Here is a 17,365-nt window from a genome sequence, read left to right as displayed (position 1 = left end):
AATATGGCTACATGCTGAAAATTTAGAAGTTTTTTTTTTACATTATTATTATTATTATTATTATTAAATATGTATTTGTGAGTTAGAATTCCTACCCACCACCTTTTACATATTACAATAACAGAAATTCTTCTATGGAATAAAAGGAGTTGTCAAAGATAAACTTTTTCAGCTGTTTTGAAATTTTACTTTGCTGTCTGTCAGACATTTTATCTCTCTGGATAAGTGAGAAAAATTTTAATTGTAGTCTTGTGCACCACTTAAAGCACTAAAGACAACACTAATGTGGAGTAATGAACATCTTTTTTCCTTCTGATATTGTAATTATGTAAATCATTGCTCCTTTGAACTGCAGTGGATTATTTACAACATACTTCACAAGGGTCACTGTGAAGCAGTAATCACAATGCCCAACTCCTTAAACAGATGTCTACAACATGATTGGGGGTAAGCACCAAATATTATTCATAGAGCATGTTTTTAAGCTATGAAGACTTCTTTATTAAAGATGAGTTAGTCCAGAACATTATTCGACTGACATTATTGAATGAAGATATGTCAACTTACTGATTTTTTAAAATAAGTTTCCTTAGTAACTGTGAGTAGTTTTTGTAGTGTGCAACTGCACAGGATCTTTACTCATTCTTGACAGAAGATACAATTCCTTTTTCATTCCACATGATACATTAATCCCTATAGTGATTCGTGGTATTTACATGGCCAGTCAATGTCCTTTCTGATTTGCCTATGCAGAAAGCTGTTTTCAAATAATGATATGAAATTATCATGTAATAGATTAAATTTGATTCAGCATTTGGTTCATTATAGATTTGATCCCAAGTCATCTCTTGTAAAATATTCTTGAAAAGATTTGTTCAGGAGTCATTAATTATTCTAACTCTCATACACTGAGGAGCATCTATACTGTAAGACACTATCTCATTTATCCTAACTTACTGTGTATCATGATCAGAGTGAGCATTTGCTGCTGGGTCTATAAACAATTAAAACTGAACTATTTTTGAGTATTAATTCACCAGCACATACTTCTAAGTGCAGATCACTGTAAACCCTACTTGTCTCAATGTTTTTGAACTTGTGTTCTAGCTTAATACATGGAACACTATCTCCTTTCTCTACATTAGTTCTACATGAGTAAGATGCTAGAATGTAATCTTTTATGTTTAGCATCTCTAACCCTGTGGTTATGTGGTACTCAGACAGGCAAAGAATATCTATCTTTCGAGAGTTTTCTAAATTTTTCAAACAGGCAAGAAGCTTTCTACCTTATACTCAGTACTTTAATGTTTTGATGAACTAAGCTAATGTTTCTTTTCTGTGCATTATTAAACATTTTGTGTGACTCTTCTGCTTTTGTAACTTCCTTCTTAACAGGGTGGCCAACTGCTGATCCTAAAATAAAAAAGGTACCTCTGTGACACGAGTAACCACAGGGATCTTGCCATTGTGTGATGGTGGCCCAGATATATCTTCGGTAAGAAGCTCAGCCAATTTATCTTTCCCTATCTTATTCAGGTGTAGGCCACATTTAGAATATCCACATCTTCCAATTGTAGCGACAGCCACTGCACTCATTTGCAGTTTCATTTCCATCAGCAGCAGCCTGTCCACCTCTGTGTTTATGCATCTCAAGGAGTGTTAACACAGGGCTGGTCATGGTGCTGCAGAACCTTCACAAGTCACAATTGTGTGTGTCGTTGCTACACCTATTTCATCCAGGTCACCCCTATTGTTCTCTTGTTTTATATGTCTGTTAAGAGTTGGAGATATGCAGTTTGAAAAAGTGAACACATTTAAGTATCTAGGCGTGGACATCACTTTGAGAAATGAGATTGAATCCGAACTGAAGAAGAGATTACGGGCGGGAAATGTGTGCTACTTCTCACTGAATAGATTACTTTCATCACGGATATTGTCTAGGAATTTAAAGATTAGAATATAGAAAACTATTATTCTACCAGTTATGCTGTATGGGTGTGAGACTTGGTCTCTCATTGTGCAAAATGAAAAGCCATTTCGAGTATTTGAAAACAAAATTTTGAGGAAAATTTTCGGAGCAAAAAGGGATGACATTCACGGAGAGTGGCAAAAACTGCTTAACGAAGAGGTTCACAAATTCTATTGAAGCCCTGACATAATCAGTATTACTGAATCACGTAGGCTGCGATGGGCGGATCACCTAGCTCGAATGGATGAGGGCAGGGCATCGCGCAGAGTACTGGTAGGGCACTTAGAGGGAAAACGTCCTGTGGGGAGACCGAGGTGTAGATGGGAGGACAATGTGAAGGTTTGTTGTGACTTAGCAAGACAGCCAAGTCATAACGAGAGGAAGCCGAAAGGCACGCGCTTAAACTCACGCAGGCTGGCGTGAGGTCTGAAACAGGATACGTAATGAATGCTATAAAGAAAAGTACGTAGCTGCTGGACTACTTAACTTTAATCCACATTTGTAGAACATCGCTCTTGATGATACATTAATAGAATCTCAATATCAATTGAATACGGCGCCTTGCTAGGTCGTAGCAAATCTAGCTGAAGGCTATGCTAACTATCGTCTCGGCAAATGAGAGCGTATTTGTCAGTGAACCGTTCCTTGCAAAGTCGGCTGTACAACTGGGGCGAGTGCTAGTACGTCTCTCTAGACCTGCCGTGTGGTGGCGCTCGGTCTGCTATCACTGACAGTGGCGACACGCGGGTCCGGCGTATACTAATGGACCGCGGCCAATTTAAAGGCTACCACCTAGCAAGTGTGGTGTCTCGCGGTGACACCACAAGGCTGATTTGAGGATCCTAGGTATTGAAGGTGAATGGAAGGAAACAGCTCAATACAGGGACAGATGGCGAAAGTACGCTGCTGTGGTAATGGACTCTTGAGTCCGGTATGAACAGTGTGTGTGTGTGTGTGTGTGTGTGTGTGTGTGTGTGTGTGTGTGTGTGTGGATGTGTGTGTGTTGTTTACTCTGGTAACAAGGTTAGTTGACGCTGCTCAGTAATTCGAAACACTAAAACGAAAAACACTTTAATATTGTAATGTAATGCAGATGTATCCAAATTCATTAAGTCAGTGATAATGTTAAGAAACAAATGTTGTAAAATGATTTGAATTTTATTCATTTTTTTAAAAAAAGTTTGTCTTTAGAATCACATGAGATATTTATAAGTCCTCACTGGAAATGAGTTGCAATAAAAGTGACATACTCATACAAACAAAAATACAATTGTAATAATACTCACTCCTTCTTAATATTAAGAGGACTGCTGAAGAAATTTCTGCCATCAAATTTCACTGGTTTTACAGTGTCTGTAAAGAAAATCACAGCTAAGTTTACATTTGTTGTTATATCAGGGTATGTAATAAAATTTCCTCCACATTTAAAAATTACATAAATAAATCACTTTAAAACATCAAAGTAATTGAAGAAGCTTCACAATGCTTCCCAGTCACTATTAGAGAGAGGACGGAGAGCAGGAAGGGAGTAGAGATAGAGAGAGAGAGAGAGAGAGAGAGAGAGAGAGAGAGAGAGAGAGAGAGAGAGAACGTTCTAGGAAACAGTGAATGACACTCTTCTTATCTTATGAGAAACTTGGATTGCAACAAAACTATCAATAACTGCTTTAAAAGAAATGTGTCAAATGCCACTGGAAATACTGTTAGTAATCAGGAAGAAAATAACTTATTTGTACTGATCACAAGATAAAATTCTGACAATCAGAACTGTGTCTTATAACCAAGAAAAATAAAATGTACACCGAACAGTCAGATTGTATGATACATAGTTTGATCATAGAAAACGTTTTAGAATCAAGGGAAGGGCTCCACAATGACTGCCATTTCAAATCTACCCCACATACAAATGAGCCAGAAATGAGACAGACCTGCAGAAAATGAAAGAGTGAAATTTTCATATGAGATGATTTTTGAAATATCTGCGGTAAGAATAAAGCTCAGAATAGCAGTTTAATAATAGGTAGCTGTACAGATCTCCTAATTCTTTTGTCATTTAGAGGAATTTATTGATAAATTCTAACCTCATAAACAGGCTATAATAGTAAGGGATGTGAACATTGCCTCCTTAAATAATAATGTAACTTACCTTAGATATACTGGTATGTTGCAGTCCTATAATTACTTCCATGTGATTTCAACAACAAAAAGCCTGACATGTGTCTCTCAGGTATGTATGGACCATGTTATTACAAACTTCAGCAAGGAAGACCTTGTGATTAGAACTGCTGAGCACCACAATTCAGATCATAGTTATTGGTCCTGAAGCTTCATATAAATAAAGAAATATTATCTCACGGTGACCTATTTACCTTTTATAGAAAAGGTGTCACACATTAAAGGAAACCCTTGCACACATAAACTGGCAGTTTCAAGAGCCTTAAATTCCCTTTGACGTTATATAATTAAGGGAAGGTTTACTATCTTTTGGTTCAAAAAATCGATTTTTTTAAAATTTCATTTTTGGATCCACAAAAGTGTTTAGAATTCACCCCTGAAACGGTTTTCTCAAATACAGAACAGAAATGTTTCTTATTCACGGTAGAACAAAAAAATGCACCTGCCTGAAATCGGCCTTTTTCACGCACCAGTTTTTTTCTTTCAGAGGACAAGGTATTGTACTGGTGCTTAGTAGGAAAAACACAAAATTCAGATGAAAGTTTGAACACGTGTGTTTGGAAGTTAGCCCCCAAGCATTTGCATTCTGGTGTGAAGACTGTGGAGATTGCGACTTTCCTGGCAGTGAGCAGCTTCAACGAAGGGTATTCAGCAATTATGAAGACCATGACAATGATGAACGTCACCCTGGGACTCTATTCGATGCAGTTCGCCAAGCATTCGGACGACCACCGAATTCAAGCGGCCGAAAACCGCTTGTCACCGGCCGTACGAGCGGCTCTGGAGCAGTGCAGGATGGCCCAGATCGAGCAGAATGGCCTCTATGAGGGAGAGGAAGGACTAGTTTATGGACCCAGAAGAGCAGATTGAACGTAAGTTGCTTAATATTGCATTCATATGTAGTCAAAACTTCAAACGCGTTTTTCTTGAAATGACTTTTTTTTTATCGCGCGGTATGGTAACTTCAAATCTACTGAATGAATTGGCATCATTCTTTGTTTACAATGAAGCTAACTAGATTATCTAGGAGTTTTACCACTTTTATTCTGATCCATGAACTATAAATACTTTTATTTGGCTGACAAAGTCGAAAAATAGATGAAAAAAAAAACCCTTTTTTTTCAAATGGCTGCCATTTTGTTTCCTATGGTCCAAATAACTTAATCGAGGTACAACTTCTAAAGAATCTTATATACTTGGCTAATGTCAACTCAATTTTGATTTCAGATGAGCTGGATGACCTGTGACACATCGCACGTGGAGATCTGCATTGAAATTTTGTTTCGTTCCAACGGCACTTCCACCTTGACTCTTACATTTCCGGTCGAAAAAACATTTTGACCAAATTTGACAATGATATCTATAACACATCCAGAGAAAAAAAATTGTCAATGAATATGCTTTTTTGGGGCCAAAGATAGTAAACCTCCCCTTAAAGTATGATATGAAGGATTTATATATATTTTTTTAGAGACCCCAAACTGCAGTACTTCCAGTCTAAATACAAAGCCTGTAGAAAAACCTACAGGGAAGCACTTAAGACATTAAAAGCACATATGCAGAACAGATGAGACAATCTAGTAATGTTAGGAAAACAGCAAGGAGTATAGTAAATAAGGAAAGTGGGGGGAGCAACAACACAATGTGCAATAACTTAATAATAAGAGACAATGAAAAATTGCTGAGTGACCAAAAGGAAGTATGTGAGATATTCAGAGACCAATTTAGTAAGAAGAATAGGGAGGATGTGATTGATCCACCACAGGTGCTAAATCTCAGTAATGGCATTCATTCTTCCTGAGTGTGTTAAATAACTGGAAATCCTGAATTAATTGTTTTTACCAAATATGTTTCACAGAATCATGTTAGGCTCTTCAGAGGATTGCAAAGTTTAGTTCTGTTTTTTATTACACTATCAACAACTTGCTATGATGTGGAACATATCAACTTGTTTTCAAGTAAGATATATTTTCTTTGTAAAACATGGCTTCTTGCTGGCTATTTACATAAATGAATGTTTTTAGATCTTAATCTTCAACATTATTTAGTTAATGAAACCCAACCACAAATATACTGTCTATTCAAAAATTCATCTATGTAGTAGGTGCTGTCAAGAAGAAATGAATTCAATTTGTTTTTAAAACTTTCATTATCTACCAACATATGTAATTCACAAGGGAGGTGATCGAATAATTTTATGGCTGCATACTTTGCTCATTCATGTGCAAGAGAACGGTTAAGTTGTGGCTAGCTTCTTTTGTTCCTAGTTATATATTTATGCATGCTATTTATTATTTTCAAAGTGTGCTTATTATTCATAATAAACTTTGAAAGAGAATAAATGTATTGTGAAACTGTTGTTAGCGTGCCTAATTTTTTAAACAGTTACCAGCAAAAAGTTCGAGGATGGGCACGAAATATGTTTACTGTGTATTTATGTGCAATGAATACTGTGTGTGTGTGTGTGTGTGTTGCCTCAAATAATACCATATGACATAAATGAATGGAAGTCTGCATAGTAAGATAACTTCCTAATGCTTTCATTGCCAAAATTGGCAATTATACATAGAGCAAACACTACTGAACTCAAGTGCTTAAGATTAACAATATGTCATTTTCAGTTCTACTTCTGTCAGTATGAGCACCCAGGGATTTTGGAAATTGATTCTACATATTTTCTTTCCCTCTGTTGTATTGTTGTTAATGATTTATTTTGCATTATGAAGTACTGAAAGAACAGTGTTTCTTAAAAGGTAGGTGACAGACCAGTTACCGAGAGGCAAACAATAATTACTCTGAATATTTTATTTATGGCTTCTTTTACAGTTAGGCTTGATTATGATGTCTGCATAATCAACAAAGAGCACTGTTCCTATTTTGTCAGCATAAGAGGGAAGGTAACTTATATATAGCAAGAACCAGAGTGGCCCTAGAATTGAACACTGTGGAATACCAATAATAATTTGTCCCACTCTGAAGGAGATTCATAATAAAAGTTACATGAAGTACCTAATATGGCCCTTTTCTTCCTGTCAGTTACGTATGAAGTAAATCACTTAGTTACTTTACATTGAAAGCCATAAACTTCAAAAGGTTGTTATGAAAAGAGCTAATGAAGTAATTATCCTTTTATTTTTTACAGTTTTGAACATGGATTTTATTTCTTTTTAGATCATAGATTGTAATATGATTACATTACACACATTTGGTAAATCAATAATAAAAATTTAGTTGCAACAGAGACGTACCGTAATACTTATTCTGTCTACAAGAAGTAACAACTGAGGAGGAATGACTGTAAAAATCAACTACATAAACAAGGATGGATGGGAGCAGACATATCACAGAAATACAGAGCTCACAGGACTGCACTGAATGCTATAAAAATGAAATTTAGAAGAGTGTGTATGAAATGCAACTGACAAAGGTAAAGCACGCAATGCTTTCGAAAGTTTTGTAATACATCTCTATAGCTGATGAACTGTCTTTGAAACACTCCATATCATACAGGAGACAACACAAAGATATTTGTCATTCAATTAAAGGGAACATCAATACCAAAGTCAGGCCCAAAGACTACAAAAAAATGATGCAACTGTGAAAACCAAAGGGCATAAACACACAAAACTGATGTTAAGTAGAATGTCTTTCATCATAATACATGCTATTATCATGAACGGCAAGAAATAAGGAACATTACGGTTTAATGAACCACTGATGACAAGAAAGCTGAGAGATGGAAAGCATGCTCAGAAAGGATAGGGATAGAGAAGGATATCACCTGTTATCTTTTCAAAGTGATGATTCTGACGTTAACTTTAACAGATTTAAGGAGATGAGGGACAAAATAAATTTGGGAAAATGAACCGAAATTTTAACACTACTCCTCTTTAATATGAGTCCAGTGCTGCCTAACTCTTTATGAATTGCAAGAGCTAATGCATAGTAGCCTTACACACTTAGAGAAATGACCTTGGACTTTCTGCAGTGAATATAGTGATGTAAGTTAGCCTTTGAGAATCATGTTAGAAGAGCAGTTCATATTAACTTAATCTGGTAGAAAAGAATATACTTTTGAAATATGAAGGATTAGCAGAAAGTAACTTCTAATTAACAATCGCTCCTATAAATATGGTAATGAAAAGTTCTGGTGGCATTTAAGTAATTTAAGGACAAAAGATTGTTGTTGTTGTTGTTGTCGTCTTCAATCCTGAGACTGGTTTGATGCAGCTCTCCATGCCACTCTATCCTGTGCAAGCTTCTTCATCTCCCAGTACTTACTGCAACCTACATCCTTCTGAATCTGCTTAGTCTATTCAACTCTTGGTCTCCCTCTACGATTTTTACCCTCCATGATGCCCTCCAATGCTAAATTGGTGACACCTTGATGCCTCAGAACATGTCCTACCAACCGGTCCCTTCTTCTTTTCGGACAAAAGATAATTTACCAACTAGTAAATTAGTGAGTTGCTGAAAGAAACATAAACAAAGCTGAGAAATTTGACAATATTATGAAAACGATAGCTGCTACTCACCACATAGCAGAGATGGTGAGTTGCAGATAGGGGCGCATGCACGCACGCACACACACACGCACACACACACACACACACACACACACACACACACACCAAATGCAACTCTCACACAAATGACCACAGTCTCTGGCAACTGAAGCCAGACTGAGAAATTTGCTAGCTTTCACACATATATCGTTTTCCACAGCTATACAATACAGTATACATATACACGCAGGTGTATGTGCATTACACTGCCTGATAAAAAAGTGAAGCACCCAGAAACAGAGCAGGAGACAAAATGAAACTTCATCAGTTGAGAGGGTAGGTGGTGTTATTTCAGCAATTAAAAAATGTGAGTGTACATAGAATTTGGCATTCTAAACCCACTTATCAGTACAATGTTGCACCTCCAATGGAATTAATTCATGCACTGATTCAATTGGGAAAGTATCATGAAGCTATTGTACCCTCTCTTGAGGCAAATTGCCCCACAACTGTTGTAACTTGTCCTCGATACCTTGCACACTGGTATTGAGATGAAGCCGACATCAGAGCTGATCTCACACTTGTTCTATCAGGGACAGATCTGGAGACGTTGCTGGCTATGGGTGTACCTCAGTATGATGTAGACAGTTCATACAGTCATGTACCATGTGTGAATGAGGATTGACATGTTGAAAATGGCACCACAAAACTGTTACATGAGAGGTAACACAGGAGGACACAGGATGTCTGTGATGTACTGTTGTGCCATTAGAGTTCCCTAAACAGGTAGTAGCCATCAGACCTGATGGCCTCCCACATTATGCCGTCAGAAGTTAATGCTGCTGTGCCTCCGCAAAACACTAAAAGAATGGAACCTCTCTCTCGAGGTCATCGCCATAGCCACTAATGATGGTCATCTGCAGTAGTGCAAACTCTGTTTCATAGCTGAACGCATTCGGGAGGACGACGGTTCAATCCCGCGTCCGGCCATCCTGATTTAGGTTTTCCGTGATTTCCCTAAATCACTCCAGGCCAATGCCGGGATGGTTCCTCTGAAAGGGCACGGCCGACTTCCTTCCCCATCCTTCCCTAATCCGATGAGACCGCTGACCACGCTGTCCAGTCTCCTTCCCCAAACCAACCAACCAACCATAGCTGAAGATAATGCTATGCCATTCATCAAAAGTCCGTAGTTCCTGGTCACAGCACCACTCCAAATGCAGTCATTTGTTTTATGACATAGATGGCAACCTATGCAGGAAAGGTACCTCCCTAGTTCAGCTGCTGCTATTCTTTGACCAAGGGCATGGGATGACACAGAATGTTTCACAGAGTCCATTACTTGTTTTCAGATGGCAGGCACAGATGTGAAGGATTTGATGTGCTTGGTGCAAGAGTCATGCATAATGAAAGCAGCAATCTGGAAGGGGTGGGGATGGGGGTGAGGAAAGGAGAAGGGACAGCAGGGTATGTATGAGGGAGAGAAGAGCACTGTCTAGTGGAGTGTTCAGGGTCTAGACAGAGGCACGACAAGACTGTCACCAGGCGCAGCATCAGAACGCTGTGGGACAGGGACTAGGAGGAGGGGAAGGGGTGGAACGTGGAGTGGAAAATGAAAGGAACAGGGAAAAGAAAAGATGGGTGGGTGCACACAATGAGGGTGAGGGGATGTGAATAGGGAGCAGGTGACAGGACAGTGGGAGTGGAAACTGTTGGGTGGATGGGATGGGGCAATGGGTTACCATAGGTTGAGGCAGAGATAATTTCGGGAGTGGAGAATGTGTTGTGAAGATAACTCCCATCTGCACAGTTCAGAAAAGCTGGTGGTGGAGGAGAGGATCTAGATGGCACAGCAGCCTCTGAAATAAAGCATGTCATGTTCAGCTGCATGCTGTATCGTAGGAACGTTTACTTTGCTCTTGGCCACAGTTTGGTTGTGGCTGTTTATCCTAGTGGACAACAGGTTGGTAGTCACAACAATATAAAAAGCTTTGCAATAATTGCAGAAGAGCTGGTATGTGACATGGCTGCTTTCACAGGTGGCCCAGCCTCTGATGGGGCAGGATAAGCCAGTGACAGGACTACAATATGAAGTGCTGGATGAATGAATTGGGCAGGTCTTGTACCTGGGTCTTTTACAGGGATATGAACCTTATGGCACAGGGTTGGGATTGGAATAGCCATAGGGATGGACTAGGATGTTGTGGAGGTTGGGTGGGTGCTGGAACACCACTTTAGAAGCGATGGGAAGGATCTTTCGTAGGATGCCCTCACTACAGTGCATCACAATAGGTAATAAAAGTGCTCATGAAGGATGTGGTTCAGTTGATCCAGTCCAGAGCGCATTTGGATGATGAAGGGCACATTTTTTTAGCTGGGCCTTGGGGGAGTGGTGGGAGGCTTGGGAGTGTGTGGGAAAATGGTAGGGGAGACCTGTTTGCAGACTTGATCTGGGGGATAGTACCTTTCTGTGATGGCCTCGGTGAAGCCTTCAGCATATTGGGCAAGTCAAAATGCAGATACTGTTGCTGTTTAGTGGGTTTAATGTGGACAGAAGTGTGGCTGGAGCCATCAGAGAGGAGGAGGTCGATGTCCAGAAAGGTGGCATGCTGGGTTGGAGAGGACCAGGTGAAGCAGATGGGAGAGAGATTGTTGAGGTTGTGAAGAAATGGAGGCAGGGCATCTTGGCCCTGATTGCAGATCATGAATATGTTGTTGATGAACCTGAAATAGACCAGGTGTTAGGCATTTTGGGGGAGCTAGGAATGTCTCCTCTAGGTGGACCATAAACAGGTTGGCATAGGAGTGTCCCATGCATGTGCCCATGGTTGTACAGCTGATTTGTTTGTATACCTTCCCTTCAAAGGAGAAGTAGTTGTGTGTTAGGATGAAGTTAGTAAGGTATATGCGGAATGAGGTGGTGGATTTGAAGTCTTTCGCTCTACACCCAAAATTAACCATATTTGACTTTTCAAAGACCTACTCTCCTTCTCCCAAACCCTGGAATGGAAAAATTTCTTTGCCATGAATCCCTAATCTAAAACATTGAACCCTGCCTCTCCAACTAAAAAAGTGCTTAGAATAGTTGACGCACACAAATGTCTTCATGCTGGATATCCCACACCGATATGAATTACCACTGTGGTTGTGGGTAAACAAGGAAATTACTGCTGCCAATGAACAAATGTCAATATTATATAAACATTTCAGAACTGTAAAAATCCTTGATGGTAGCAACATTGGCTGAAGATTCCAATCATCGCATGCATTACACCTTAATAGACTACAGAAAAACTGTTCATAAAAAATATAAACAATAATGTCAACAACAGGATTCAAATGCGCAAAAGCGAAATCATGTTAAACTGGCACTCTTACAACACAGCAGAGACAACACCAACACCTCCACTATCAGCGTTTCCAGCCGAAAAAACAGCTCATCTGACATGCACAAGAAAGGAACCCCAGTGTTTTTTTTATGGTGAGTCACACAAGGGAAGTGCAGCTTAAGTCATCTGATGCATTTCACCTGGGGCAGCCACATGACAATAGTCAAGAATTTTGTGTGTCCAACAGCCAGACAATATTGCAAGAAGTTTGTTTTTCTTGCACATTAATATGCAGCCACAAAAAAAATGGAAATGGAATACTGGTTGGAAGAATTAAACTGCAATGTTTTGCTAGTAAATGAACACTGGTTAGTTCACTGTGCACTAGAATTAAATGTACCTCATTGATACAAATTAGCAACAAGTTACTGTAGAACAAATCTGAAGCAGGGTGGTGTTCCAGTCTTTGTCAAAGGAACAAATAATTTAATGTATGAAGTGATAGATAATAAGTTCTCTATGTATGGAAGCAGTTTTTGAAGTCTCAACAACTAATAGCTATATCAGTATACCACTCTTCTAGTTGTAGAGCCGACTTCTACCACCAAATGTATCACGATGACCAAATGTAGTGGGAAGAGGTAGAAGCCACTGTATTAAGACTCGACTGAGCTTTCCAAGTGATTTATTGTTTCCAACTACAGTGCTGTGTTCCCCTTGGTCTGCGTCACTGGGTCCCACAATGCTGAGGACACCACTTCGCTGCCTGCAAAATGGCTTGGCACGGAATGGCTGCCTCAGTGACCCGTGCACACACTGTGTGATGGCCTTGTATGCCAGCAGAGTTGTGTCGTCATCAGGATGCCGGCAGTTGATGCAGTGGTCTGCATCCCTGCCAACTCGACACTGCTCGGTGCAAGCTGCAGGCAGCCAGCTGCATCCTTTTCTCTGGCGTGGCTGAGATCGTGGAGCCAATGAGCGCCCATTATCCGGCATCCAAATCTGTGGCCCTCACCTCTGGCATGCGTTGAAAGCTAGGACACCTGTCCGCGATAGCGAGCCATGGAGTGGCCCACTGCTGGCTGGCTACAGACCCCGTGTCAGCCTCAGAGGGTTGAACCAGTGACCCGCAGTGGACTGGAATGCTAGCGCACCATCTGCTGCTGTGGCTAGCTGGTGGTGTAACACTCCCCGCTGTCCAGGACAGTTGCCACACTTGAATGAATCTCGTTAGAAACCCGCACCTATTTATATGCAGCTGTGCACCTCTGTTTTGCTAGGCACGCCGCTTCGCATCATGTACTCATAACACACTAGGTTGGCCAGTGGGCCCCTTCTGCCTGTAATTTGCGACATGCAAAACTGCTACGTATACTCTTTCAGCAATTTGATGGCCCTGTGGCCTCTATTCTACTTCGAAACTGTTGGTATGTGTAACTCACTGCAATTTGGCTCGCACCTAGCTGTAACTTGTGCTCAGAATATTGCACAAAACTGACTTTCTCTATCCTAAACGGTGGTGCCGCTATGTTATTCCCCTCTTTGGAAAGACCTGGTCCCCAGGTTGACTCTTAACTAGCTCTCATCTTGTTTGGGTTGGCACCTATGGCATATTTCCTTACTATTAGAAAACTTAAATGTGGTCTAGTTCCCCTTGAAACCATGACATGAAACAAAACGAAAAATTCTCTACTGGAAGAGCACTGCTCAAATCAAATGGTTCAGATGGCTCTGAGCACTATGGGACTCAACTTCTAAGCTCACAGTCCCCTAGAACTAAGAACTACTTAAACCTAACTAACTTAAGGACAGCGCACACATCCATGCTCGAGGCAGGATTCGAACCTGTGACCATAGAGGTCGCGCAGTTCTAGACTGTAGCGCCTAGAACCGCTCGGCCACCCCCACCTGCGACCACTGCGCCATCAACCCCTTACTTACTCATCTCACGCCCTCAGTATCCAATCCACTGGGACTTGGACTACCCTTGGTTCCCTCTTGAAATTATCTCTCTGCCTGATCTGAAAGAAAACAACACATAACAAAGTTAAGGCTGCATTGACACTTGGCACAGAGGTGCTCAAAATGATCATTGTTTGCCTTTGCCTTTCCCTATACTGAGTGACATGTTGCACAAGCTGTTCAGCTGAGTCTGATTTAACAAGGTCAGGTTCTGCCTTGGCAAAAACTCTAAAGTGGTTTCTGGCCAGTACGGCTGTGGCTGCATAACATTCAATTGCGTGACTCCTGAAATTGACGCTGGCAGGTGGAAGGTTGATCCTATTATGCTACACTTAGTTCCATTGATTAAAATTCCATTCCCCTCGAGCTCTATACATTTTGCTTCTGCAAATACTCCCTGCTCAAAACAACTTGCTACTACTACCAAATTCTCTTAGGTGGAAAAGATCCAATGTATCCCAACCCATTGCAAGCTCAATTTTGGCTCCACGATGTCCCTTGGACAGTCTGTTCCTTTCCCCCTGGCTAAAAATAACTGCACTGTGCATGTGTCCAGATTGGTACTTACCACCCTGGCTGGACATACCATTACCTTCCCTCTATGGCAGCTTCGTAATTCCTCCCTTGCCATCTCGGCGTACCAGTTTTTAGTTGCTGAGATCAGCAACACCTCTTTAGTTTTCACTTCCACAAACTTGCCCAACTTCACTAGCCTGAGGACAGGGATCCCCATCCCCCTTTCTCCCTCTTCAAAAGGACTGCTGTCTGCAGCAGGCTATATTCGAAAATACACGCAACATACGAAATACAATGCCTATGTTGCTCTCTATCTTCCTGATGTTCTCTGTGCTTAGCATCTCTCTTCCCTCTCTCTTTCTTCCTCTTTCCTACCTGTGACATGCCTGGAACCACATCTGGGCAACCCTTAAATGGCCGTAACTCCCCAATGTGTACTATCGTTGTTCTAGTTGGCAGCTGAAGCTTAACATTAACGTGGGATGTGGTTTCAACAACTTGGTATGGCCCTTGATACCTTGTGAGTAACTTCTTCATTTTCCTTTTTTGCGTATAGGGGTTGGACAGCATTACTCATTGCCCCACTCTATACTGCGGTAAACTGCCTTTCCACTTTACTGCGTCTTCCTGCCTTTCCAAAGCCTTTGTATTCGCCTTTTGTACCCATTACCAAACAACCCAAATTGTCCTTGCGAATTGACGTACAGATTCACCGGTCCTTCCTTTCTGTAGCCTCACCAAATCAAGCAGTGACGGCATTTTTCACCGCGCACATGGTATACAATTCTTGACATATTGATCCACATCTCCTTTCCTACCTCTTCACAAATATCTTTCCGCCACTCTCCTATTCGTTGCTCTACACCCCCCATGACTGGATAATGCGTGATCATGTGCTTCCTTTAAAACCTCATCCCTCAGTTTCGCCGGCACTGCTACCCTTGGCCCTAACTTTGTTTCCCTGCACAGAAGACCGTCATACATATTAAACTGTGGTTGTGTTCGATACAATTTACAATTGTTGTCCACGTCCTGTAATACTTGCCATACTGCTAGGTCATAACCTATGATTTCTACTTTTGCCACCTTCCTACTTAGTGCATCCACATTACCGTGCTTCTTCCCAGGCTTGTGCACCACCACGTAGTCGAATTAAGCCTCACAGCCCATCTAGCGAGTCTAGTGGACGGATCCTTGAACCCCAACAACCACTTCAATGCAGCATGATCTGTCACTACCCGAAATCTTCTCCCATATAAATAACATTTAAGATATGTGATTCCATAGATTACACTAAGCATCTCCCTCTGAGTTGTTAAGTAATTCCTCTTTGCTGCATTCAACTGCCTAGACACATAGGCTACAGGATGTTCTTTCCAATCAGTTTCCTGACTAAGAACACACCCTAATGCTTGATTCAATGCATGGCATGCTAGTATAAACTCCTTTTCAAAATCTGGAAACACAAGAACCGGACCTGATATTAACACTTCTTTCAGTTTGACAAACACTTTCTCACACTCCTCTGTCTACTCAAATTTCACACCCCTCCGTAACAATCGAATCAAGCACTGTGCTAAACCTGCAAAATCCTTCACAAACTTTTGGTAGAAATTGCAAATTCTGATGACTGACTGCACTTCCTTAATTGTTTTTGGTTCCCGAAAATCCCTTACAGCCTGTACCAACCTCGTATCTGTTCACACTCCATCCTTACTGATAATATGACCCAAATATTTTACTTCTTTTAATGCAAAATGACACTTCTCCAGGCTCAACGTCAAACAAGCTGCTTTTAACCTCATAAAGACTTCCCTTAACTGCTTTCTATGTTGCTCCATGCTACTTGAAAACGCTATAATGTCATCTGAATAGACCAGACACTGCTGTGGTTTCAAACCCCTCAAGACACTGTCTAGCAACCTCTGAAATGTAATCAGAGTGTTTTTCAAACCGAATGGCATTCTAATGTACTGGTAATGGCCTCCAGGAATAGAGAAAGCAGTTTTTGTGTGATCCTCTGGAGCCACCTCTAATTGAAGATAACCACTTGTCAAATCCATCGTGGAAAAGTACTGGCACTGCCCTAAATGATCCAAAGTCTCTGATATGTTTGGAATGGGATATGCGTCTGTTACTGTCTTATTATTGAGGCATCAGTAGTCACAACAGAATCTGTATTTCTTAGTTACATCCATAGATTTTTTTAGGCATAACGACAATGCCCGCTCCCCAGCAACTATTACTATGCTCTATAATACCATCTGCAAGCTGCTGATCAATGAAATCCTCCACAATCGACTGCAAATACCTCGGTATTCTGTAGGGTTTACAGTAAACAGGTGCTTCATTCCCTGTTGGTATCCTATGTTGAACTAACGCTGGTAACGGCTCTAATGGTAAAAACAAATCCTTAAATTCCCACAATAATTCTTCCATATGCTCTCTTTCTCCTCCTTTCAAATGCTTAATTTGCCAAGCAATGCAATTCTATTGGCAGTTAGTGGTTGATCACTTCGCCTACCTCTCGAACATCAGTCTTCACCATCTGGGCACATCCAAATTTGCTACTAAAACTCCTTTCCTCACATTCGCGTCTACAGTGCTAAAATTATCCACGTTCATGGGAAATACTCGCCCGTCATTCCCCTCCTGTATGTGTCCAACACTACGTTTCACAAAACAACCCAATGAAGCCAAAACTTCATTATCCTACAATGATTCAATAACACATACTGTACCCACAGGTATATTTGACTCCACACTTACCCAAAGTGACTTTCCTGTGCCACTAGACACACACTCATGCGAATTAAGCCTTAATGCTAATGTACGCAGTTTAATTTGTTTGTTCATTACGCTGAACGCCCCTGGTAACAGCTCTGCATTGACAACAGCTTCCCCTAGCT

General features: G+C 40.7%; 1 protein-coding gene across 1 annotated transcript in view; it reads right to left on the bottom strand.

Annotated features, from left to right (window-relative positions):
- Nucleotides 1–17,365, bottom strand: part of LOC126474707 (agrin-like) — a 273,963-nt gene that overhangs the window by 12,870 nt on the left and 243,728 nt on the right. Inside the window, exon 22 of the mRNA XM_050102185.1 lies at nt 3,256–3,322. Within this exon, the coding sequence (XP_049958142.1) occupies nt 3,256–3,322 (67 nt within the window). The remainder of the gene's footprint in view (nt 1–3,255; nt 3,323–17,365) is intronic.

This window comes from Schistocerca serialis, chromosome 4 (assembly GCF_023864345.2).
Source record: "Schistocerca serialis cubense isolate TAMUIC-IGC-003099 chromosome 4, iqSchSeri2.2, whole genome shotgun sequence".
Lineage (NCBI taxonomy): Eukaryota > Metazoa > Arthropoda > Insecta > Orthoptera > Acrididae > Schistocerca > Schistocerca serialis.
This window is presented reverse-complemented; position numbering and strand designations above follow the sequence as displayed.